At 38.4% G+C, this 27126-nt stretch overlaps 1 protein-coding gene across 1 annotated transcript; it reads left to right on the top strand.

Annotated features, from left to right (window-relative positions):
• Nucleotides 1-12946: 12946 nt before the first annotated feature.
• On the top strand, nt 12947-22829 carry LOC119734854 (alpha-1A adrenergic receptor-like). Its single transcript, XM_038208451.1, has 3 exons — nt 12947-13228; nt 16858-17946; nt 20838-22829. The coding sequence occupies exons 2-3, from the start codon at nt 16905-16907 to the stop codon at nt 21611-21613; spliced, it is 1818 nt and encodes a 605-aa protein (XP_038064379.1). The 5' UTR covers nt 12947-13228; nt 16858-16904; the 3' UTR covers nt 21614-22829.
• Nucleotides 22830-27126: the final 4297 nt, after the last annotated feature.

Here is a 27126-nt window from a genome sequence, read left to right on the forward strand (position 1 = left end):
TATAGGCAAATACGAATCAGAAAGCGCATATATACCACAGAAACGAATTTGAGAATGCAGGCATGTGAAAACTGTTTGCTTATTGATTAAGTCGAATTCATGATCAACTTCTTTGTAGTCCCTTAATCCGACGAATTTGAATGAACGAAACGAATATTTGAATGTGAATGAACTTATTTATCGAAAAACTGCTCAAATAAAGAACTCGAACGACTCTTTTTGATGTTCGAATATGGCACACCTTGATTCAATGACGGGTTTCTTGCTTCGATATTTCCGTTAATGAGCAATCAATTTAGCACTGTGCACATTCAAAATAATTAAACACACATCAAATGGACGAAAAGTGTAAGCAAAAGTAACGATGAAAACAAAGTTTTTTTCATTTGGACAGCTGCACTTTAGTTTCTTTTATATTTTCATTTCTAGATGTCGTTCATTTTCGTCGGCATCTATTCTTTCATCATAGCTCTTTATATATTCCCTCTTACCTAAATACAAACTTCTTAATTTTTTTTACAAGTGCAAATATTTTTTTATCGATATTTTACTTATCCTTACTATAATTCCAGGAATCTCTGTCTGTCTGTCTGTATTTCGATTATCTCTAGAACCGGGCACCGTATGAAGTTGAAAATCGGCGGGTATATTGCTCGGGACCACAGAATGTGCAGTGCCAAGTTGAAAGTTGTTTGGACACATTGTAGGGCGATCATTGTCCAGAGTATTGGTGAATAGCATGCACTGCGTACCATGTTTCCGGAACTCACGTACGGGACGTGAGTAGCTGCACGGGCAAATGCATTTTGCAGGCGAATGAGCAACCATCACTGTAGGGCGATACCATTGTCCAGTATGGCTGAATATCAGTGCCGGGGATGGCCTGGCGACATACATATACAAAGTGCGTTCAACCTGTGAGTGTGAGTTCAACCTGTGAAAACAACACAATTGAATCGTGTGCGTTGTTTGCATGATATGAGCAGTTTGAAATTTCCCCCACCGAACGTAGGCGCATTTTTTTGACGGGCCCTGCACTAGTCCTTACTGTAATTTCAGGAATCTCTGTGTGTCTGTGTGTCTGTATCTCCAGAACCGGGAACCGTATGAAGTTGAAAATCGGCGGGCCACCGGAATGTGCAGTGTCAAGTTTAAAGTTGTTTGAGCAAGCGGTTCTCGAAAAAAAGCTGCAAAAAAGCAGCATTTTCTTGGCAGTATGATAGCCTTAGACCACCATGCACTGCCGTCCTTTTCAATTGTCTACGTCATTGTTCAGTATGGGTGATTAGACCTGCAAGCACTGCATACCATTTTTTTGGTTTTTGGCCGTATCATATCATAGAGCTATATTAAATTAGAATGTACATATAAATCATGGTATAGCTGCACAGGCACATGCATTTTACAGTCGACTGAGCAACCATCCCTGTAGGAGGTCGACTGAGCTGAGCAACCCTTACTGTAGGGCGATACCGCTGTCCAGTATGGTTAAATATCAGTACCAGGGGATGACGACATGTACAAAGTGTGCGTTTGACCTGTGAGTGTGCGTTCGATCTGTAACTGTGAGCAGTTCTCTACGGAAGCGTATTTAGGACATGACCGAAAATATTTCTTTAGGCCCACTACTTCGCCCGGGCGGATTACTATTTCGCCCGGGCGGATTAGTATTTCGCCCGGGCGGGGATAGTATTTCGCCCGGGCGGATTACTATTTCGCCCGGGCGGATTAGTATTTCGCCCGGGCGGATTAGCATTTCGCCCAGCGGATTACTATTCCGCCCGGGCGGATTACTATTCCGCTTGGGCGGATTACTAATTCGCCAGGGCAGAATACTAATTCTCCCGGCCGGGCAGACTACTAATTCGCCCGGGCGAATTAGTAATCCGTCCGGGCGAAATAGTAATTCGCCCGGGCGAATTAGTAATCCGCCTGGGCGAAATAGTAATCCGTCCGGGCGAAATAGTAATCCGCCCGGGCGAATTAGTAATCCGCCCGGGCGAAATAGTAATCCGCCCAGGCGAAATAGAGGGCCGGATTTTTTTTTTGGTCATGTCCTAAATACACTTCCGTAGTTCTCTGCCTCTTCCGAACAGCCACATTTTCGACGGGTCCTGCACTAGTGTATCTAATTCTTTGAATTATGAATATATATCTATCTTTCAATTTTCTGTGATGTTCTCCAAAATAGTGTATAAGTGGTGTATTTGAATTCCAATGCCAAAATGTCGAAACTGTCAGTTGCCCATTTATGAATTCAATTGACCATGTGTTCTTGGCCCATGGCTTGGGTGGATTTGAATGCCCTTCGTTGATAATTTCAATTCGAACGAGCGTACTTTAAAATTTGATTGCCGAATTTTCCCGATCACGTGCTCGAAACACTTTTAAAATTGAATGCTCCTTATGTGTTTAATTGAACCATGATCTTAAACAACATTCGAATTCGCGCTAAAATGAATAACTCGAAGCTAATTTGGTTGGGTGGTATTTTGTTTACATTAAACAGGAAAACCTGTATTAGTCGTGACCTGAAAAAAACAACAACTGCAATTTGTTCAGATGGTTTGCATAAATACCTTGCCATTATTATGTTACATGCTGTAACTTGTGTAGCTAATGACACAGAAACAATATCATATAGGCGAACCCGATGAGAATGTATGGGGTGGAGGGGGAGGGGTGACCAAAGACTCTCTGCCATAATTTGGTGAAGGATGTTTATTTAGCATAATGAAGTTTAAAAGAACCGTGGAAGCCCGTTCGTTCCAGGTTTAAAAAGGGAAAAATATTTTTATTGTGAAATAACGCAATACTTTTGCGAAATGACGCAATAGGACCCAAGATTGCGATTGAGAATAAAGATTGTATGACAAACGGTGTTTCAGGAATCTTTAGGGAACATTTGGGATTTTCTCCCCAGTTTATTGGGATTGTTTCAAGCCTAATATCTGAACTAAATGTCTTTGGTCAGACGGAGGATGGTGGTCAACCACCCCAACAATCCCAAATATTCACCATCGCCTAATGCCCCCATAACAGCATTTCTTTAAAAACAAATGAAGAGTGAAAACTACAGTCACTGTGTCTTTACCAAACTTTAAAAAAAAATCGTTCAGTTTCTCAAACACGCTTTACATAAATATTGGATTTCAAGAAATATTCTTGAGGCAAGGCTTTCACATTATTTTCAAATGAAACTGAGTGGACCGGTTATAAATGGAGGGGATTTGCCGGGGGAAAAACAGTAAAAAGTTGGATGTTTCTCATGTAATTATGATCGTTAAAATTAGTAGTTTTCTTTAGCGTGGTGGAATTTGGATCGTTTAATTGACGCAAAAAAATTATAGTACAAAACATCAATCAGTAGTAATGGCGGATCCAGGGTGTCCAACAAAAACGAACTCACATTTTGTTTTAGTAACGTCACAAAAATGGCAGCCATTGCGTACACCGCCCACAAAACTCAACAAAAGCAATGTGCACCCCCTCCCCTGGCTTTTCATATTTTACTAAAATTATTTTTGGCGCCCCCAAAAAAATTTGAGTTCTGGATCCGGCCTTGAATCAGTACAACTTACATTGCATTGTAACATAATAATTATGTGAGATGTATCATTACTTTAAAGTGATTAGTCACATTCCTAATGTCACTGCTCATAATAATTATGCAACACTTAGGCCTATAGTTGCGTGGGGAATCGTTAAGGTCTGTTCTGTCAGCACGCGTTCGTGCTTTATGCCCACTTTGTGTCTGTTGTGTTTTAAATAAACAGGGTACCCATGATTCAATATTAGGGGCTGTGGAAAGACATTAAATCACTTAAAATCTTCGGAAAAAAATACCACAGAACGTTCCTATAAATGTCAACTTTGTCTCAAGATTCTTAAGAATTGACAAGTTCAAACAAACTTGTTTTCAGCACCCCACCCCCTTGAGTCAAATCATGCCAACATAACCTGTAGTGAGCGCAATGGACAAAAACGCGTCGGACAGAAAGGCACTTCGAGAATAGTTATATAACCAAACGGACCGCGCTGCATATTTTAGTTTGGGCCTATAACTGAACACCAAATGTGAAGTTTATACAAAAAAGTGTGGCGTTATTATTTCGCAGTAGTATTGCGTCATTTTGCAATACTGCTGCGTGATTTCCGAAACATTATTGCGTTATTTCGCAATACTATTGCGTTATTTCGCAATACTATTTGCTTTATTTTGCAAAACTACTGCGTTATTTCGCAATAAATTGATTGCGTTATTTCGCATTATACAACACCTGAATAAATCCCCGTCATCTGATTGGTGAATTGTAGATCACGTGACATATTATTATTCGGTATAATGCACGGTGCAACCATGCGTTATACCCATGCGTTATACCGTTTCACTTTGCGCTTGTTCAAAGCACTGATCTCTATATAAAGACTGGATAGCTAATACAGAGCCGCACAATGTACGAATTTGACGCCATATTGGTGAGACCGGCTGGTGATCTACAAAGGACAAGATGCCGTTTTTATAGACGGCATGATTTCTTTTGTAACGTCGCGGTTCACTTGACTTATATTTTGACCACCACCACTGACCAAGGTTAACTACAATTTTTCTAACGTCGTGGTTACTAAAATGCCGCAAATATAACTTTTTCGGCGTTTTGAAATAATAATCACTACGGAAATGTGTCCCTTTTAGACCATCATAATATGTGTACGTGACCAAAATGCGCGTCAACTGTTGATACAACGCGCGCGTATTTACGCGTAGAACGTTCGTATTATACGCGGCCATCTTTGTGAGACCGGGGCGAATTGGTCAATATGCAAAGTCTACTGTGTGAATGTTGTATGCATATCCGCTATCCAGTCTTTATATAGAGATCAGTGGTTCAAAGACGCGGTATTTGCGTGCAAAATGCATGCTGGTGTGCGCGTTAAGCGTAGCGCGTATTGTTCCAAAGAGCCAGCGCTACATGCAGCGTTGGGTTCAAAGATTTTCGTGAAGGGGTAGTTCAACATCTTTAAAATCAAAATAAATTGTAGTTTATAATTTACCAATCAAATGACGAGAATGTATTCAGGTGTTGTATAAAACAAATAACGAATGTTTTACGTTCGTGCGATGGAAAGAATAATTTCATTCGGTGATAGATTGAATGTTCTATTCCACTCGGCTTCGCCTCGTGGAATAGAACATTCAATCTGTCACCTCATGAAACTATTCTTACCATCGCACTCACAAACATTCGTTATTTGTATAATAGTAGGCCTATTGCGTTATTTCGAAATAAAACTATTTTTCTCTTTCAAAACTTGGCACGAACCGGGCTTCCGTATATAATAGACTTTGTGAAAGAAAATTTTAAATGGGAAAACGATTTTTTTTTTACAACCCATTCCATTGATAACTATTGCGGAGGTGATGAGGGGCAAGATTCGTTGTTCTGATAGATACGCTGGCTTGGATATCGATCGGCTTCTACAGTTTCTTCAGGGTGTATCGGTTCACTGGATTTAGTGTTTATTTACATGATTGAAATGAGAGATTCCCAGTGGCAGTGCCATTGCTCGCCACTCCTAATTTCATGCCGCTGTTGCACGGCTTGAATGCATTGACGAGTAGTCTTTGTTCAAGAGGGCAATTGGAAACTCAATGGAAGAAAAACAGAAAGTCTCCAAACCTAATAAAAGGTTAACTATAAATTCTGAGACAGAATAGCACTGTCTGAGAAAAACAAATTAGTTCATATAAAATGACTTTGAAAGTAAAGTCGAAAGTTTCATTAATAAAGTTTAAGAGATTTTTGAAACAATCTTTACAAATGATTTTTTTTTTTATCGTAGAATTCATTTTGGAAACTACCACAGTAGTCTCTCTATTTAAACTGTGCCTTTTATCTAAATAAATCAAATAAGTAGAATGAATAATACAGGTATTCTGTCTAAGTGCTCAGATCCACCACTGTATATAGAGTGAGGCTAGCAGACAAACTGTTGAAGTTATTATAATATTCATGGCTTAGTGATGCATATAATAGAAACTATAATTACACAGATATCCACATTATACTTTGTGGCTCTGTTTACATACATCCATATAGTGAGAGTTTTATATGGTAGAATAATGTGTTCCAATTGGTTTCAAGTTGAATAAAGAGCCTTCGGCAAATCTATCTGCATTTAAATTGCTTTTGATGCATGACTCATTCTAGATAAAAAAATATGTAAACATCAGTTACTTTCGTCGTGGCGTGCAATGTGCACTGCCTTTATTGAAGCGCGATTTGAGAAAAAAAGGTTTTAACAATACTTTTTCTTACTATATTTTTAGACCAAGAAAAAAAAGAAATATTAGAATTGTGTTGGCCTCAAAGTGCAAGGTTTACCATCTCCAGGTATTGTTTCTGGATGATAACTCTTGTTCTACGTGCCTGTCATTTTTTTTAAAGAGGAAACTTTGATAGGATTAAGGCATGTTGTCAGAAAGGGATATGGGCCGAGGTTACTGGGACGTGTAGCTTTGTCATTGGAATACATTTTGCCTCCAGGAGTGAAGCTATATTTAATTGGACTGTCACTGTTTATGAACTGTAACCAAACTCAAGGTAGCTTCACACGTGCGACCGATCCGGTGCACTTCTTTAATTTATGCCCAAAGCATGCTGCGTCGCCTTATTTCTGCGGGATTGTCGTTTTTGTTTTGGTATTAAACTTCGATTGGACATGTAGCAAAACAGGTTAGTACGTCAAATAATTTCTAAGATGATATTGGTGCAGGTGATAAGAGGTGAAGCCATAACCTAAGTTCCATGTTATTTATTTTTTGTATTTGTTATTTATTTTTTTTTTACATTTGTTGGCAATATGTGTTTGGGGGGGAGGTGAACACGTTTTATTATCTGTAAACTATGGGAGTGTACATGATTAGAATGCTTTCAATGACGCTCGCTACTCTGACAGCTTCAAGTACCTATGCAGGCCATGGCGCAAATCACTTTCATTTACAGCAGTCATATGGACTGTATCTGACCTTCATTAATTGTCTCGTGATACCCAGTGACGAACCTTGTCATTTTCCATTAGACCTACCATCAGTGTTTGTTTTAAAATAATAAATCTTACTGATGAAATAAACGAAGAATACTCCAACATAATATTCAGAATCGATCTTTCGTTTTTAGTTCACAAATTTATCTGACGTATTTATCCTACAATTGTTTTTGGTTACCATGCACATCTTGAGGTCTTTAGCATAATGTGCCGGTTTTGCTCCCTATTTTCATCAGTAATTTCCAAAGTATATAGTTAGGACCTTTTCGATTTCCATAGTTGCATACATTTATTTTCTTTCTTGCTTTGTTCTACATTAAATATTTATGCGGTGTTTTTTTAAACAATGTAATATTTTGCTTTGAGAGTACTAACCGGACTTACATTTGAAGCAAGTTACCTGCTTTTAATATACGTTTTGAATTATACTTTTGGAATCAACTTCTAAGTGGGCAGCTAGGAGCTGGGGCGTACTACCTTGACAATCAGGCATAAGTAAGTGGGTGTTGAGTAGCAAATATAATTTAAAATACCACAAAACTTATTCTGCAATTATGATATTAAATATCACAATTATTTAATTCACATTAATATGCGCATAACGATACTATATAGTTGCTCAGTATAAACATCAAGTTGGTACGTACAGCATATACATTGCTAAAACTGTTAAATGAACACAAATGTGGCTGTCACGTTTAAGAAACCATCATGTAAAAAACAAATACTATTTCTGCCGAAGAGTAAAAATGTTTTTGGGAAAATAGGTACATGTACACCCTCATATGACACTTCTTTGTAATAATGTTAAAGGTGCTCTATGCAGCGTTGTGGTGCTATACGCCGAAGCCTACATTCAACTTAATCTTTGAAACCGAAACAGTCGCTTTGCACACTTGCGTTTTCACTTTAATCTGATAAATACTGGGAAATTTAATTTACTGATGGTGTTCGCCAGTATTCATTTACCAGTGACCACTTTGTGCCCTTTTTCGTGTAGAAGAAAGGGTAGGCGCTTAGTTGGGGTCGGCTGACTGTGCCGCTTTTCCTTGGGGGTTGGAGATTAGTAACCACCTCGGGAAACCCAAATCACTGGTGTTCTTTTCACGTCTAGGTTTATCAAGAGGACGCTTTGTCAAAGATGCAGGGCTCAAGGGATTTTACAGGAAAATAAAACCAATACAAGGCGGTGTGGACTCTGATTACTTTGAAGCAGGGAAGTAACGCCGCTGCCCGACTGATTTCTCTTCTTAATCGTTTGTCGTTAGTGATTTCTTTCAATTAGTGTTTATGCGGGCAACACATCGGTTTCATATGTTATCCTAGTAAATTGACCACTTTTCTTAAATCTTAATTTACAAAAGACAAACGATGAGGAATTTTGCAGCTACATGGTACATTAAATTCACGTCATATTTTAACCGTCGAATATGTTCGCAGTAGATGAATGTGTTTTACAAGAAAGATGTTCAGTTACGGCCGCTTAGGCTACCCAGTTCCAGGGAAATAAATGCGGCAAATCAATTTATTGCTTTTGGTTTATCAAGAGGACCCTTTTTGGGGTCTTCAAATCCAGCTCCGTAGCTCAGTCAAGCGGATGGAATAAAGCCGTCCGTGGACAAACAGGTTTGGCAAATGACTTTTTAAACTTCCATAAATCAGAGACAAAATATGCATTTACACAATCATTTTTTCGTCACTTATGTTAAAAGATCAAAGTTTTAATACCATTAAATTTAATTTTTGAAATATGCTCAACAAGTAGGTAATAATTGCTGTCAAAAGTGGGTTTGCTTCTTTTTGCACCACCTTGCTTGTACTCTATAAGTTCCCTGATTACTTGAACATAGGTTTCCCAGTTATTTTAAAACTTATATCACACCGATTCCCTAGAGCGATACTTCATCGAGCTCAATTCTCAATTTCAATTTCAAATAGCCACCAGAGATTTCATTTAAAGTGCAGTATAATTTAAGCACTCTAACTAAGTCATCCTTATTTCGGTAGATGCGTCTCATGCGGCAATCGGCGTTGTATTGACAAGCACATTCCAGGGGGGGGGGGCATTCATTCATTGATGCTGTTGTCATTCCAATTTTTTGCTGGTCTAAAACGTTACGGTTATAAAACGTTTCCGATTTTTCGGACTTACTTTGAAGGGTAATTAGTCATTTATCACTCAATTTCAAAGTTTGGTCAACCCATTTAAGTACTTGGTCAAGAATATTCGTCAATATTCGTCAATTAAAAACTTGTGTTAAGTAAATTAGACTGGCGTGTGCTTCAGCATTTTTCTTGTGCATACTCCGGCACATTCGCTTGCATGATGTTATCAAACCAAGCAGATGTGCGTAACTCAGAGAGCAGTTATACCAAAAGATACTTGTATATAGTAATATAGATTTTTCCCGGCCAATTTCAGTAAATCTTTCAATTTAACACGAGGCCCATTCAAATTCGTTTTAAAAAACCAATGTTCCATCAGCATTCAAACATAAAGGCGTTCGATTTCGTTATTTTAGCAGTCTTGCGATAAGTTCATTCGAATTCAAATAGTCGTTTCGCTCACTCAAATTCGTCGAAGGCCTCAGAAAGAGGTTTAATCAAGAATTCGATCTAATCAACTGGCAAACAGTTTTTACATATCTGTACCCAAATTGGTTTATGTGTATGCGCTTTCTGCTGATTCGTATCACCTATAATTATAGAGAAAAGAAAAGCACAATTTTGTTTTCATGTTATAACGTTGACCATACCTTTGTTTCTACAAATCTTTGTTAACTTTTAATTAGAAATGGTTCAAATAAATATACACAGAAGTAAAGCAAAATGAATAGCACCAGTCCTGTGCACACAACAAAGTGAGCAAACAATGCTACCTTGATTTCCTATGACTCAAGAGACAGACGTAGACACAAAATAATGATACAAAGGAATTATTCAAAATCAAGACAATGATTATAATTATGGAACAAAACCATCATTCAGAACAACTTACAGGTAAACAAAAATATAGCAATACCTTCAATAATCCATGTCGCATCTAAATTGAACACTGAGAGTTTGAAATAGATTGACTCTAAACAAAAAAAAAAGAAAGAAAAACACACGCAGATAAAAGATCCTGTATATACGCTTCGATGACATTTAATTTGATTGCACCAATTGGAAACGACAGTAGAGATTAAACTAATAAGAATGGTGGGAATGTAGTCTTGAATGGCTATGAACAAAATATAATGACTAAAGCTGACAAAAACAAAATCATGTGTGCACGAAAACGAAATGGAATGCGATCATATAAGAGACCCAAGTATGAACAAAATCGAAAAATCTGCACGAATCTGAATGCGCGTTGATACAAAAATATACATTTTTCTTGCTGAAAGTGGCAGGGAAAACCTATATTATGTAGATCACCAAGAACATCAAAACAAACAATACTTAAGGTTTTCCCGGCTATTTTAAAACTTTTACATTCAATTTTAAAGTTTGGTCGACCCATTTAAGTACTTGGCCAAGAATACTCGTCAGTACAGTTCGAATTCGTGTCAGCTATTGCCGAATGACAGACATCATTCATAGATCGCATTCGTCTTACATCAATCGATTTAAAATTTGTGTTAAGTTAATTAGTCTGGCGGTGTGTGCTTAATTATTTTTCTTGTATCTTTTAGCACAATTCGGAACATTCGTTCGCATGATGTTATATCATACCAAGTAGATGTGCGTAACTCACAGAGCTGTTACCAAACGATACGTGTATAGATATAAGAACAACATAACATCAATTACTTAAACATTTAGAAACAAATTAAACAAGTGTTAAAATAAAAGATGGAAATTTAAAAACTACAATGACACTTAGTTAATTCCCTGCGTAACATTGCGTACTTTTATTTTTTTTTAAGGTAATTTATTATATAGGTTTTCCCGGCTATTTTAAAACATGTTTCATCAAATTCACCAACCCCGACATTTTAATTTCGTCCGAGAAAAAAATTCACACGCTTTTACCTCAATCAATTTAGTCATTTACCATTCATTTTCAAAGTTTGGTCACCTTCTTTAGTCACCGTGTCGAGAATATTCGTCATTGCAGATCAAATTCGTCTAGACTGTTGTGGAATGGCAGCATTCATCCAAGTTTTGGAAAATGCGTCCCACGTGGAGATTGATGTTGAATTGAAAAAATATATATATTATTCTTTTTCGCACTTCGGTCATTCATATTCAGTTCGTGCCTAAATATATAAGACGGAGTTAGAGGGCGGTGGTTTTGTATCGCTTGGATGGGCATGAGTAAACCTTTGGTACATCGTTACTAAATTAATACAACAAAGAACGCCCCGTCTGAGATACCTGCAACGCATTAGGTGTTTTCAAGTTTGCTAAGGAGTCATACATGTTTCATCTGAATCTCATGGTCATCTGAATCAAAGATTCAGAGGGTCAACGAAGGAATATTCAGAATGTTAGATTACCCCTCTTTTAAACTACTAAAGAAAGCAAAAGTGCAAATTATTTCACAGGTTCTACTCAGTCATTAAACAATTCGAGGATATTAGAAATATTTGTCTTTAACGTTTCAACTTGCCATTTACAACATTTAATGACCGAAGCATTTAAACGAAATTATGATTAAAAAAACCGAATTTGTTTTTTCAATTCAATGCCAATTTCCAATAAGACGAATTTTCCTAAACTAGGAAGAATAAGAACGCTCCGTGAATTCCACTGCATAAAAAAATGAAATCCATTGGGGCAGAATTGAAATTGAAATCAGCAATGGAGCCCAACAACATTCTGGAACGAAAATTGAAATACATGTATATATCTTTCTATGGAATTTGAATGATACAAGTGTTAAAGTATTTTCGGAAAATACACATTTACTATGAAAATCAGACGAACATGCATGACTCATTTTTTGCTTGCATTTTCTAGTTCCTTTAAATCAAGTGTTCTTCGTTTATGCATTTATTTTAACACAAATTTACATCGAAATCACGCATGAAAAATAAAATGTGAACTTTTAATCTCCTCCATCGCCATGCGAAGAATGCACGAACTGAATATAATTGATCGACGCGCGAAAATGAAAGATAAAACAAACGAGTTTGCTTTTTCAGTTCAACGCCAATCTCAATATGAGACATATTTCTTTAAAAAACTTGGATGGTTTAGAACGCAACATTCGCAAATCACACTGGATCAAATATAAAATATATAATATGTAGGTGTAAATCCGAAATCGGAATTAACAATGGAGCCCAACAATGTTCTGGAATTCCCATTGAATTTGTGTTAAAAGAGCAGACATATAAAGGAATCATTTTAAATCTGCAGAAAAAAAATGTTCACAAAGGATGAATAGGCTTTTTGAAATTATCCTGTTTTATTTGTTTATCTTGATGAGTTTCTCTTTCGATTTTTGTTTCTGCTTTTGTTTTTCGTTATGATTTTAACTTACGTTTCAGACGTAAAGTGCGTCCAATATTATACTTGTTGTAGGCCTATATGGGACGGAGGTAATAAGTAAAACGACGTGTATTTTTATACACATCATCTGACGTACCGCAGTGATATTTATAACCCCGCCTATTTTATAACTCTTAGGACGTTTCAATTGATTGATCTACGGGATTCAGGTTTTTTTTTCTCCAGTACACGTGGGTGCCTTGTTAGGAAGTCCAAATTAGTGCAAAATAAGGCGTATTATGTACTGTAATTACGTGCAAGACAGTCCTGTATAGCCAGCCCTACACAACTACACGATCTGAGAAAGTGCACAACCGTATTGATTTTTGCGCCACCGGTCGAAGATCTCAGGGTGCATTCTCCCGGGTGATATCATGTGGAATAAATACTTGACGCAGGAAGTCTCAGCCTCTAAAAAGACGTTGAAAGAGTGGCCCACAGACCAGAACTGGACATTATTTATTCATGACATACATTGAGCAAAGTAACTTAACCCGAATCGCCTGTACTATATCCATGTCATTTTTTTGATGCGGATGAGGACGTAAGCAACAAGCAGTTGCTCCATTGATGTTTTGCAAGTAATATTTTGGTTACTCCATCAACATCGTGACCTATTGGTTTTGCAACTTTGCATCGCTATCATCGGCTATGTGAGTTATTATGTTGTGAACAGTTGAAAAGCAGTCGTTATTGGGTGAGTGTGTTTAATACGAGTTTTGTTTTCATAATATTAGCAAGCAAACAGCCTGGAGCCTATATGCATTCTCTGGAAAGCCAAATAGAAAGCGCATGTATATGTATATTTTTGTGCAGGAAACCATCTGTTTGTTTGTACATGCGTTTTGCCCGAATCGAAGGGTTTCTTGTCAAGTTGCTTTAAACAATTTAAGTATTATAAATAATGGAACAAACTTGGTTTGAAAAACAGCACATATGACAGAGAAAACAAGTTTGAAATCATTTCAAGTAACATTATTATCGGATTGAAAATTACTGATATTGGACGAAAGCTCAATGATATATTTAATAACAGCCAGTTTTCACCAAAGAATCAACAGTAAGATAAACTCGTGAATCATGCGTCACGCTGTAGTTTTATAGCACACGTACAAATGTATCGAGGAATTCGTGGCCATAATTCTGTTGAAAACGTTTACTTTCCCGATTACTTCAACACTTCATACAAATCACATGGAAAGATACTCGTCCCAAAACGTCGCTGGGCACCATTTTAATTTTCGATTCCCAATTTACAACAACATAATCGTAAGTGGTGTGGTGTAAATATGTGCCAAGTTTTGGATTTTATTTTTCATTTGGAGATTTCCGTTGAATTGACAAAGACAATGCGTGTCGCATGGCGATGGGGAGATTGAAGCATGTAGTTCAATTTATCAGCTATCAGAAGTTCTTCATTAAGGAGATGAATGATAATACAGGCCTAGGCCTAACAGTAATGCTTTTTCGTCGGTAAAATTTCACACACACGCAGCAAACGATACAATGATTTGGCTGTCTGATGGCCATTGAATCATGGTATCACATCCTCTGTTCGTGGATAAATACTGACTTATTAACCGTATTTCGTATATAGTCCATATTTCATATGGAGTATTTGCTGTGGAATACGTCTATTTAACGCGGGAAAAAGGACACCTGTGCGAATGTGGGTCAGACGCGCTTAGTTACTATACTAATAAATAATGGTATCCAACATGACTGCGACATCGAGTCATCACCGCATCTTTTGGGGTCCATGAATAGAACAGAGAGCGCAGATCAATGATCAACACATCACGGTGTCTCAGTGGTACTACACCAAGGCCGTTCACCCCAGTTTTTTTTACTTGCCATTTTATGAGTCAATGCACAATCCAACAAAAGTAACGACTGTCTATTATCAACCCCTCATCCTGTTTCTGGTATATGGCGCCCCCTTGCGCCCGAGCTCTTTTCCCGGAATAGGCTTGATTCAGCGGTATGATTATGTAGCAAAAAGCGGGCTACCACCATGTAATGTGTTTAAGAAAGAGAGCGGTTTTATAACAATTGCATGAGAGCTTTTTCTAAATGAGAAACAATACCCTTTTTGATACGTCTTGTATTGCGTATCTCTAGTTAAATTCCGTGGATGGACTCGATAAAGGAGAGCGTGTAATAGTTACGGGTGATAGAGCCTGAAAGTTGACCCCTGGTGGCGCGCTTCCGGACCCCTCGAATAGGAAAATTTGCGTGTAAAAGTCGAAGTTTTTGAAGTAAATTTTAATACAACGATTTCTTAAGAAAATCACCCTCAGAAAAGGCCTTTGTAAAATTGGCATCTCAATTTACGGAAACTGAAATTCCAAAGAGTGAGATTACTCCCACAGACTCAGAAACCAGACGTTTTATAGTGACATTCCTTCAATCGTAAAGATCGAGTTTTCACTCGCGCTTCGACTGAAGTGATTATTTTTGTTTGTTAAATGAGAGTGATTTTCACTCTAAATCGTCAAGTCCCTGATTTCACTCTTTGGGATTTAGAGAGTGAAAATCGCATGACGTGAAAATGAAATATCGTGCAAATCTAAAATCGTGAAAATCTAAAATACCGTGGCTCGTGGAACTCGGAGCACTCATACAAGATGAAAATTTATGAATTAGTTTGTTGCGGTCATTGAGTAAAAACTGAAACTAAAACAGGAGCCTAAAATATCTTTTGAGACACACAATTTTTGTGGGAATAAACTTGCGCCACCTTTTGGAATAAAATAGCGCCACTTTCGAGTCCAATTGCACAAACCTATGGAGAGCTAGACATTTTGTACGTCTTTCATATTGTACGTCTTAAAAGCCAAATCAGGAAAGCCGATAGAAGTGAAATCGGGACGGTGAAATTTATATTTTGCAACGGGCAAACAAAACCACAGATAGGGAAACGAGATGGCTAAAGCGTATGCGAAGTGGTTTTTTTTTTTTTTTTTAAATCTAATTAACCCTCAAGTTTATTGACATGTGCTCTACCCAAGTTGTTAAACATTGTGAGATTCTTGCGCCTTCTTGAAGAGTTTGAGATGCTGGATACGCCACTATAGGAGAGCACAATAATACACATTTACTTGTTCTATTTTTTTTTTGGTGAAGAGCTGGGGGAGGGGCGGGCATCTCCCAGTATCCAAAAGTACCGTCTGATAACGACGTATGTCATGTCCTTAGCGGACGATGGAGACAAATGGTTCTGGGCAATGTCCCTTAAAAACCGCCATGAATTTAAATTTAAGGACAACGCAACAACTACGAAAAAAAGACGTTCAAAATGGTCATCATTCTGTAAGTTGATGAAGGCCAGGGGGCTATGTTGTACTCTGTTTTAATTCTAAGGCAACTTTTAGCGCTCAAACAATTAGACTTGAAGACAAGTCGTTAGATAGTCGTATTTTGTCCCTGAACTTCAGTCGAACTCCATCGGCACGGCTGGTATAAGACTAGTAAATAATGTCTGTCTGTGGGTTCAATACAAGTTGCGGTTGCGACATATCTAATGTCTTGACGATTACGTTCTTGCACCGTTAATGCGTGCAGCAAATGAGAATTCATTCATTCCGTTGCATGGGGAGTTCTTCTCAATGCGTCGGGGGCATGTTTGCAGATCTGCAGCGCGGGCGACGTTTTAACGACCAATACATTCAGCTACGTCAATTGTGTATTGAAATAAAATGTATCATTATGATATACTTGATTTATTTGAATCGTGCATGTCCTATAATGATTTTTGTGATGTTACACAACACAAAGTGCAAACTCTCAAAGAATGATCCTCCGTGGCGGCCTAGAATACGCACTGGAATTTAAACCAATGAGTGCTCGCATAGAATTCGCTAGCGATTCAAAATACTCCCGTATGTTGTATACAAAATATTGAAAACGTATTCGCCAAAGTCGGTAATTGAACATCAATAGTCAGCATCATTTGGTCTGGGAACCAGACTACCGCATTGCATGCAGCGATATATATTTTGCGTGCGTGGAGCCAGTATTACGGTACACAAAACAATTACCGACTTTGCGTTCGCGTTACAAGTGATATTATAGTTGAGTTATAATGTTAACCATAGTCATCCCTCAACGTGCTCATATCTGAAACAATATACATTGTGTTATAGTCTAATGACCTCAAAAAGAAAAAAATCAATGTGATGACATCGGTTTATGAATTGATCTCAATATAACGAAAGCACCTAGACCTATTGATTTCAAGTAAAAGGTCAATAATGGGATTAATAGCTCAGATTATTATCATATAAAAGTTGAAAGATCTGCTTCGCTATTTTTCATGTCTTACAGATACAGCGATACAGGCGATTGTTGCTAAGAGCTGTGAGGGAGTTAGTATGGAGGCAGTAGTACATCTAGCTTCCTCGGACCAAATGAACCAAGACGATTCTTTGTTGGCTGGTTATTACACCGAAATAAGCACTGATATTACATGGGATGAAAACACTGCAACCGAACATCTTCTGTTTGACGACTGGAACGCTACCGTCACATCAACGACGGATGCTCCGGAAGGCAATGTTAATATTACGCGGGTACTACTTGCGAGTATAGCCTTGCTGATCATTAACTTAGCAGTTATAATTGGAAATATTCTGGTATTGTTGGCTGTATATTGCGAGCGAGCTCTTCGAACGGTGACCAACTATTTCATCGTCAATTTAGCGATAGCCGATCTACTTCTTGGAACTTTAGTATTACCATTCTCAGGTGCCTTCGAAGTCATACACTATTGGCCTTTTGGAGGAGCATTTTGTGATATTTGGGCAGCTGTGGATGTTTTGTGTTGCACTGCGTCAATAAACAGTCTGTGCTGCATTAGCGTCGATCGTTATATTGGAGTTACAAAACCATTAAAGCACCGACTAATAATGACACCAAGACGAGCTGTAATGCTCAATATTTTCGTTTGGTTAATATCTTTTGGAATTGCCGTCGGACCATTGTTTGGATGGAGACCCGTAAAAACATCAGACATGGAGTGCCCATTATCGGACTCTATCGGATATGTATTTTTCTCAGTAGCGGGCTCATTTTACATTCCTTCAACTATCATACTCATTCTTTACTTTCGAATTTACCGAGCGGTGTCACGGGAAACCAAAACTATACAAGCTAGGTCTCGAAGACGATATGGCGATACTGAAAATGGGCATGCAAGACATGTCATTCTTCGCATTCATGTTGGTAATAAAAGACACTCTGGTGAGAATTGTAATCGCCGATCAGACGGTTTGTCTTCGGGTTCATCCAGATCCAGGAATCTCTCGCAAAGAACTGCAACGTTCAACAGAGAAAAGAAAGTTGCCAAAACCCTTGGCATTGTTGTTGGTGTCTTCATCATTTGCTGGTTGCCATTTTTCTTTTTTCTACCACTAAGTAAGTATATGTATATTGTTTTTATATGAGGAAGTGTAACAATGTTCCAAGTCATTTTAACAATTATTCATAAATACCTAAGACAGTTTACGCATTCCTATTGGTCGAGAGCCCGTCACGTGGCCGGTCTTAAACGGATGATAAAGACATGGCTAGCTGGTCTTAAACACTTTTCCAGTGTCACAATAAAATGTGGACTCCTAAAAATCCAGTGCCTCTTACCGTTTCATTGGTTGAACGCTCACAATCCTCACGTAGGCATGCGCAACACTACCAGGGAGTCAGAATTTTATAGTTCTAAATTCAAAACGCAACGCGCCAGGTGCGTTCCGCGCGACATCGCGCAGAACATGATACGCGCGCGTCAGTCTCCATAAAAGGGTTGTTTACATCTTACTCGCCAGCTGAACACTCCATTATTTTGCAAGAGAGATGTTTCAAAAAGCATAAAGTGAATTTGTTGAACAAAATCGGGAAGTTTTGAACGAATTGTATTTTTTTTTACCGAAAGGGTATTTATGAATGGGAATAAATATGTGCTCCGTCGGTATTTATCACTCTGTTTAAGACCACTTAGAGTCTGGGTGCTGATAATTACCCTCGCCTCGGGCTTGGGTAATTATCAGCACCCAGACTCTAAGTGGTCTTAAACAGAGTGATAAAAACCTCCGGAGCACACATTTATTCCCTTAATAAAAACAAGGTTCAATAGTCCGAAGGTAAATTAATCTGAAAGCACACAAGGTTTAATTGTACAAATGGTTAATAAGGTTAAATGTTGTCATTCGGAACCGTCACGGTATTGTCGATTGGGACTATCGAACTTTATCGTCTATTCGGACTATATCCAAAACCTTCGGATTGAACCTTCGGACTAACAAACCTTGGGACTATCGAACCTTCGGACCGATGAACCTTCAGACTATCGAACCTTAGAGCAGTCAACAGGGTTGTAACTTTGTATGCGCAAGAAATAAATTAAATCACTACGGTGTTATCTTAATTTGATAACTGCAGGCTTTCCTGTCGGCCATAAGACTGAGCGGTTGTAGTTCTCAGTCATCATGAGCGCCAGATCGTATTTAAAACTATACATGAGCATTTCGTGAGATAAAAAACTATGCGGGTAAATTCACGTCGGTATATGGGCTCCGTGCACCCCTTCAAAGGCCAGAAAAGAAGAGTTGGGGGACCTAGACTGGTTCCCGGTCCAACCACTGCGTATTTCGAATGATCCAAAGTTATTGAGGGCGGGGATTAGTCTTGGAGACCGTCGCATCTGAAAATTCATGCGTATGTAACGTGATAGAAATAGTTAACCAGTCTAACTAACAAGTGACAGGGCCTACTGTTTAAACATGGTTTATAACATTTCGCACCACTGCAGTGTAGCTTGTTAATTTAAGAATAACCGGTAATAGAGCAAGTAAGTGGACCTCAAAATCCTGCAAGATTTTACAAAAATACAGCACATCCGAACTACAACGTGTGTAACGTCGTATTTTTTACATTTTATTTTGTGTCCTGACTGGGCACATCCAATCAATTGCAATAAATGGGTATTTTGAAAGAAAACAAGGCTTTACAATTTACAACATACCGAAAATGTTACGAATTGATGTCTTGAACTTCCGTTCAATCGACCACACTAATAGTCTGGTTCCCAGACCAAAATATTCTGACTATTTCTGAAAACTTTTGGTCAGGTATAGCCACCAAGGCTTAAACAAAATATGATGGCCCTTTCTCAAATATCGGCTTTGTTTCCGGTTTGGCTTTATCATTAAAAGCCTTTAATGTTCCGATCCAAAAAAAAATCGGTCGCTTCATAATATACAGTTTGATATTTCTGACTGATGTTGAGCTAAAATCTTCAAAGTTAGGGACCCAAATATCAGGCAATGCCGAAATGGAGACGAAGCCGAGTTTGAAAAACCCCTAGGTAACCGTCGTCAGATTCATGATACTACGCAGCAAAGCTCACCCCTCGTACGATCCGAGTGCATTATTTGAAACACAAAGTCGTCATTATATATTATTTCAAGTTTTTATATTAAAGCAATGCAAATATGAACTCATTTTTTTTTACCGCTATAAGGGTGCAGACCAGTAAATCGGTCCGAAATTGCCTACGCCGGCCAAATCACGATTTGCATGCCCTCAAAATCTTCAGTATTTGAGCATGCTGTGGGCCATGAACTTGAGGGTTTGTAAAAAATATGGGTGGAAGCCGTGCACGGGACTGGGAGCTTACAGTTCTGTGTAATTTGGATGTAATTTCGACCCTAAAAGCGCTCTATTTTGCAATGGAGTGTAGGCATCGTTTTTCAAAATGGCGATGGGCTTCAGGACTATTTTCAGGGGTGAACATTTTCAGATGGAAATTTCTCCTAAAAGTCATCAGTTGACCCCCCGAAAATTGAAAAGAAAATGAAAGATGATGAAATAAGCTTTAATTTGATGTGTGTCTCGAACACCTTGGAGAGTTGTGAGTATTTTTCCCGAATTTCTGAAGTGGGAGCATTTACCATTGGGGTCTATGGAAGTTTATTTACTGGTCTGCTACCATAAAAGCAGGATTCTGCCCCTTTTTGGTCGAGTCTATTTTGTTTAGCCCTAGAGCGAGGTTATCTGACCGAAGATTTGTCAGAAATGATCATGATAGTCTTTTGGTCTGGAAAGCAGTCTATCACACATATGACAATTGGGTCAATTCCAACACGGAGTCTGTTACTAGACTTGCCAGAGTTTGATATCCAGACGTTCACATAAAAAAGGGAACGTGGACTGGCGAGACTTGCTCGTTTTATAATGCACAGGCAGTAAACCTAAAGATTACGTTATTTAATGCGTACCTTGTTTTATCTTTTTTTTCCCCCTTTTCCCCCTAGCCTCTGTATGTCAAAGTTGCAAGCTTCCAGATGTTGTCTTCACATTCTTCTTCTGGCTCGGGTACTGCAACAGTTGTGTCAATCCAGTTATATACGCCATGTCCAACCTTACATTCCGTAAAGCTTTTCGGAAGATTATCACATGTTGGTATTGTAAAGACCATCGTGGCTTACGGAGGACATTGGGTTCAAGGCGATCCTCAAATGTGTCTCGTCTTACTTCAAGCACGCCAATGTCAAGTCCCATGGTCATGAGCCGTGTTAAGCGACTTACTTCAAATACACCAAGTAATTTGTCTATGTTCCGGAGAAAACCAACATCAACGAGGACCTCACAGCTGACAAATAGCAAGCAACACCCCATGCCGGATTATCGGACATGCGAGGCAGACATTAATCAATCGAATGTAAATAAAGTGTTTTGTGATAAACTTAAAAATGAAAGATGTGGAATGTCGACTTTTGACATTGAGTCAACAACTGATGATAAGAGCAGTTTCAGAGAAGATAAGCAAAGTAAACCGCAGGATGCTAATCAAACCACGAACTCTGATGATTACGGGCATTTTCAAGTAGATCTTAATAACAGTGTTAGCTTATCGGACAATAGCAATAATAATTCTAAGGGCTTTCATGAGCCACTCGCACATTCATTTTGCAGTGATAACCAATCCCAGTGTTCTAAGACAGATCTGAGCACAGTGGTCAGTTTCAAACATTTAACTGACACGCACTTGTCAAATGGCATATACGATTCCAGGGAGACACCTGTTTGATGTTAAGTCGTGTTTTGTTAGACTATAGGTGCCCTAAAAAGGCACTATATTTAGTAAAAGGTAAGTGAATGCTTCCATTTCTGATGTTACGAAGTCATTTAGATCCAAGTGGACAACATAACAGACAAAACCCCCTAAAAATGGGAAAGAAACGCCGAAATGAACGGAGATTGGAATCAAGGAGTTTTAGCAAAATAAAATTATAATTATTTTAATAATTTACAATTCACAAATAAATACACACTAATCAGTTTAGATAAACAGATGGGAAACGAAGTAAATTATTACATCATAAATCATAATTATGACTCATACGGATCAGCCATTTTGTCATCGTGGCGGTACGGATAGGGCCTGTGCGACAGATCGAAAGTCGCGAAAGTTCTTGCTGATTACACCAGGTATATTGAAAGAGCGAGATTGACACTAACTGAATACCCTTCTAGAGTCTTCCGTGAGGGTACAGCCTCCGGACACCGAATCATATTTCAGGAATTTTTTACTTAAGGAGTTAATCTCGCAGAAGCCCCGCGACATTTTTTTTTTATACAAACCATACAACATATTTATGAAAGTTTACTATATGGTATTATCGACCTGTGTCAGGCTTTGGCTTTTTCACCGTCCCATGGTCCATGTAGATGTTATTAAGTTCGTATATCTATAAAACATGTCAGTGCCTTTTGGGTGTTTTATCACGTGTTGTCAAAATTTGAAGTATACAGTGTTTAAACGTCGGTGAAGGGCAAAACCTAATTTGAAAATTTGACGGGATAACATATATTATTATTGTTGTTAAAATAGTACGTGTTGTCAAAAATTTGAAGAGATAATTATATAATATTTGATGACTTTGAGGGGGATACACGAATATATTGAATTATGATTGTCTTATTTTCTCTATCACGGAAAAAAAAATCGCCTTTGTCTCTCTTTGTGATATCTTCGAGTTTGACGTGTCCTCCGAAGGATTGCCTCCATTTTGATTGAAATCCTTCATTGTAAAAACGTTGGGCAAAATGGGTTGATATGTAGACCAACGTTGGTCAGCTTATCAATAGGTTAAACTCTTGGGCAATTTCTTCCCAATAGTTGGACGATGTTTACCCAAATGAGTTGAACCAGAGTTGAAACGAGTCACTGACTTTTGTGACTCGAGTCGAGTAGAGTCATTTTAAAGAAGTGACTTGAGTCGAGTCGAGTCATTAGGTCAAGAAGGTCGAGTCGAGTCGAGTCACAGTGTGTAGTCGAGTCGAGTCAAATATTTAGTTCGAGTCAATTCGAGTCACGAATATTTGAACACTTTCATAACAAATAAAGACAAGAGAGAAATTAATTTGTATCACTAACAGTTAACAAGAAGTATGTCTCATCACGACAAGCGTATTGTATTCGCAAAGTGACGCGAACATATTTCGCACTGTAAGTCATTGCAAATATTTTTTTCGCAAAGTGTTGCTTTTAGTTTTGGGACTCGAGTCTTATGAGCCTTCGCTAGAGTCAAGTCTTCTGGTGAGGGACTCGAGTCGAGTCGAGTCATTTGCTCGCAGTGACTCGAGTCATTTACCCATAGGGACTGGAGTCGAGTCGAGTCACAAAGAATGTGACTCGAGTCGGACTCGAGTCGAGTCATTACAACTCTGCTTTTGACTTGCTTATATAGCTTTAAACGAAAACCTTGCTTAACGGTTGCTATGAAATGAAAAATCTGCTTGGCGCGCCCTTTAGAGGTTTAAAAGTGGACATCTGCTTTCTGCTAACAGAATAGCAGAAAAGCAGATTGTACGTGTTTGTAAAATGCATTTTTCTACTATTCCGCTTTTCTGCTACCAGAAAAGCAGGTTTTACTTTTTACCCTTATATACACTAGGCGGTTCAAAAGTGGACATCTGCTTTTTCGCTTTAGAACTACTAGAAAGTTCTTTTTCTTTCCTGCTTTCCGAGAGGGCAGATCGAGCGTTGTGGCAATGGCGGTTCGAAAGTGGCCATGTTTCTTGTTTGGTTTAAAAACCTCTTTATGGGTATAAAATTGTGTAAAAGTTAAGAACAGGGTGGATTGGTGTCAAATGGAGGCATTTACCTTTCCCTTGGGCCATGACATGAATTTTACCTGGACTGTCTCTCGTTTTGTGGAACTATCTACTCCTCTTTAATGTATGAAAACTATTTGAAATCCTTTTTGGGGTAATTTTATTTTAAAACGCACTTGATTAAACATTTCAAATTTGCCATGTTTTTTTATGACAAATGAGGGCGCTGTTGCTGTGATGTCAGTTTAGGAAGACACTGCTCAGTTTAGGGGTTTCCTGTTTAAATAGTGAACCTAAAAATTGTTCATTGAAACATTCTCCAAGTCGGGACCCTATACACCCTGTTTTTATTTTGACGTCCCCTCCGTAGGTAAACTATTGAAATTTGCAAAAATAATTGTACCAAGCATAGAAAAAAAAACAGTAGGCATATATAAACGCCATGTGCAGCCGTAGCGATAAAAAAAAAGTGAAGAATACCGTTAATATCGCCCTATATTGGCCACTTGCAATTCTAATAATTATTTATATATCACTGGTAATATTATACGACAATAACTGGGAGTATTTTTTCCTGTCATTTTCTATTTTTCTAGAATTAAAAGAGGGATTAGAATTATTTCCTAACCCCATCCCATTTTAGTCGAGAAGGTCATATATACTGTTGTCAGCAATTTGATTTGGTTTGCACGGCCGGAGAAGCATCGGACCCAGAAGCCTCCATCAAAGACATTTGTCTTCCAATATGGTTTATAATTTGTCTTGGGAGATACTTCTCGGTTAGTTCGTGTATCCTGATCTCCACGAGTGTGACGGGGTGTCAATCCACTGACTCGTATGTTGCTTGTGGATTGGATGGAGATTCTACGGTGGCTCGTATTCGCCAATTTGTTTCGCACCTCTATTTTTCCGTACTATATCACCGTTATATCACCGTACTATTGCTTTATATTGCCATATTATACAACACCTAAATAAATCCCCGTCATATGATTGGTGGATCGTTGATCACATGTCATTGAATTATTCGTACCAATGCACGGCGCGCGCGTGGCGCGCAGCGCACAGTGCAATGGAAGTACTATTGCACTGTGATTAGAAGTACCATTGCACTGTCACTGCACGTTGCCGAAGGTGGCGCTGTGGTGTTTAAATTGGCAATAAAAGTTCTGGACTTATTAAACTGTTAAAGTTCTTAAGTTATGGAGAAGTTTTAAATTGAGATAAATTGAATATGATAGTTCTCAACCTGTTGAACAGTTTGCATAAATAAAATATGATTACTCTGAACTTGTCAAACTTGTAAACGATTTTTAACTTGAATAAATAAGCTATTAAAAGCAAACCAATCAGATGACGAGGATTTATTCAGGTGTTATATAAAACAAATAATGAATGTTTCACGTTCGTGCAATAGAAAGAATAATTTCATTCGGTGACATATGAAATGTTCCATTCCACTCGGCTTCGCCTCGTGGAATGGAACATTTCATCTGTCACCTCATGAAATTATTCTTACCATTGCACTCACAAACATTCATTATTTGTATACTATCGCGTGTTATACAACACCTGAATAAATCCCCGTCATCTGATTGGTGGATCATTGATCACATGTTATTGAATTAATTCGTCCCAACGCACGGCGCGCTCGGCGCGCAGCGCACAGTGCAATGGAAGTTCCATTGCACGGTGAATAGAACTTCCATTGCACGGTGTCATCGCTGCTGGCGGTGGCGCTGTTTTAAATCGAGGTTACTTGAATATGATGGTTCTCAACCTGTTGAACAGTTTGCATAAAATAAACATGATGAACTTCCTTGTCAAACTTTCAAACAGTTTTTAACCTGAATAAATTGGCTATTAAAAGTCAACCAATCAGATGACAAGGATTTTATTCAGGTTTTATATAAAACAAATAATGAATGTTTCACGTTCGTGCAATGGAAAGAATAATTTCATTCGGTGACAGATGAAATGTTCCATTCCACTCGGCTTCGCCTCGTGGAATGGAGAACATTTCATGTCACCTCATGAAATTACTCTTACCATTGCACTCACAAACATTCATTATTTGTGTAATATCGCCATACTTATTGCGTTTTATACAACACTTGAATAAATCCCCGTCATCTGATTAATGGATCGGTGATCACATGTCATTGAATTATTCGTACCGACGCACGGCGCGCGCGTGGCGCGAAGCGCACAGTGCAAATGAAGTTCTATTGCACGGTGATAGAACTTCCATTGCACAGTGTCACTGCTGCTGGTGGTGGCGCAGTTTTAAAGATATAGTCCATCATTTGTAATTTGTGCATTTTGTTCGTTTGAAGCAACAAAAGTGTTCAAAATCTAATGAAGGATACTGAACAACTAATCTGATGAAGTTTCAGTTCAGCTTCAGCTGTATATTTCGAGAAAAACAGCATTCTAGGATCTCAATTTCAATTCAAAAGTTGCTGAATCATGTTTTGAATTGTTTTGAATTGCAGCTTTACGCGATGTTGAGCACTGATCCGACGAATTATAGCAACCGCGCGCGCCTGTGCGTCGTGCCATTGCACGGTACAGAACTTCCATTGCACGGTGTCACTGCTGCTGGTGATGGCGCTGTTAAATCGAATATGATGGTTCTCAACCTGTTGAATTGTTTGCATAAATTAAATAGGATGAACTTGTCGAACTTTTAAACAGTTTTTAACCTGAATAAATTGGCTATTAAAAGTCAAACAATCAGATGACAAGGATTTATTCAGGTGTTATATAAAACATACGGAATGTTTCACGTTCGTGCAGTGGAAAGAATAATTTCATTCGGTGACAGATGAAATGTTCCATTCCACTCGGCTTCGCCTCGTTGAATGGAACATTTCATCTGTCACCTCATGAAATTATTCTTACCACTGCACTCACAAACATTTATTATTTGTATAATATCGCCCTACTATTGCGGTATATCGCCGTACTATTGCGTTATATCGCCGTATTTTATTGCGTTATATTGCCGTATTTAATTGAGTTATATCGCCGTATTTTATTGCCTTATATCGCCGTATTTATTTACTTATATCACCATACTTTTGCGCTATATCACCGAACTATTAGGCCTAGTCCTTAAATTTAAATACAAACAAACAGCCCATTATTTTAGTCAGGGGGTTGACCACGGAAGCGTACATTGGGCCAAAAAAAGTCTCCGGTTTCTGGTCTGCGCGCGCGTCGCCGTAGCCACGCGCGTCGGCAAAATTAAAAAGTATTTTTTTTTCAATGTAAGATGATGTCTCAAAACCGCCAAACTCACTGGTTTGATTGGTATCCTGCTGCTGCACAATTTTAACGTGTTTTTAGATGGTGTTACGATCGAGTATAAGTTTTATGTGGCCTCTCTAGCTCTGTGCTCCCATATATTTTGCACTAAATTTAGTCGGGCACCATTTGCAGACGATGTTATAACTTTGTAATTGTGCGTCTGGAAGTCAG

Source organism: Patiria miniata, unplaced genomic scaffold (genome assembly GCF_015706575.1).
Source record: "Patiria miniata isolate m_02_andy unplaced genomic scaffold, ASM1570657v1 HiC_scaffold_10, whole genome shotgun sequence".
NCBI lineage: Eukaryota > Metazoa > Echinodermata > Asteroidea > Valvatida > Asterinidae > Patiria > Patiria miniata.

Bases quoted from the DNA above. Each gene is read 5' to 3' on its own strand.
- LOC119734854 (XM_038208451.1), top strand. From the start codon at position 16,905: ATGGAGGCAGTAGTACATCTAGCTTCCTCGGACCAAATGAACCAAGAC. The intron at 17,947-20,837 runs GTAAGTATATGT...TTTTCCCCCTAG, and splicing joins TTTCTTTTTTCTACCACTAA to CCTCTGTATGTCAAAGTTGC.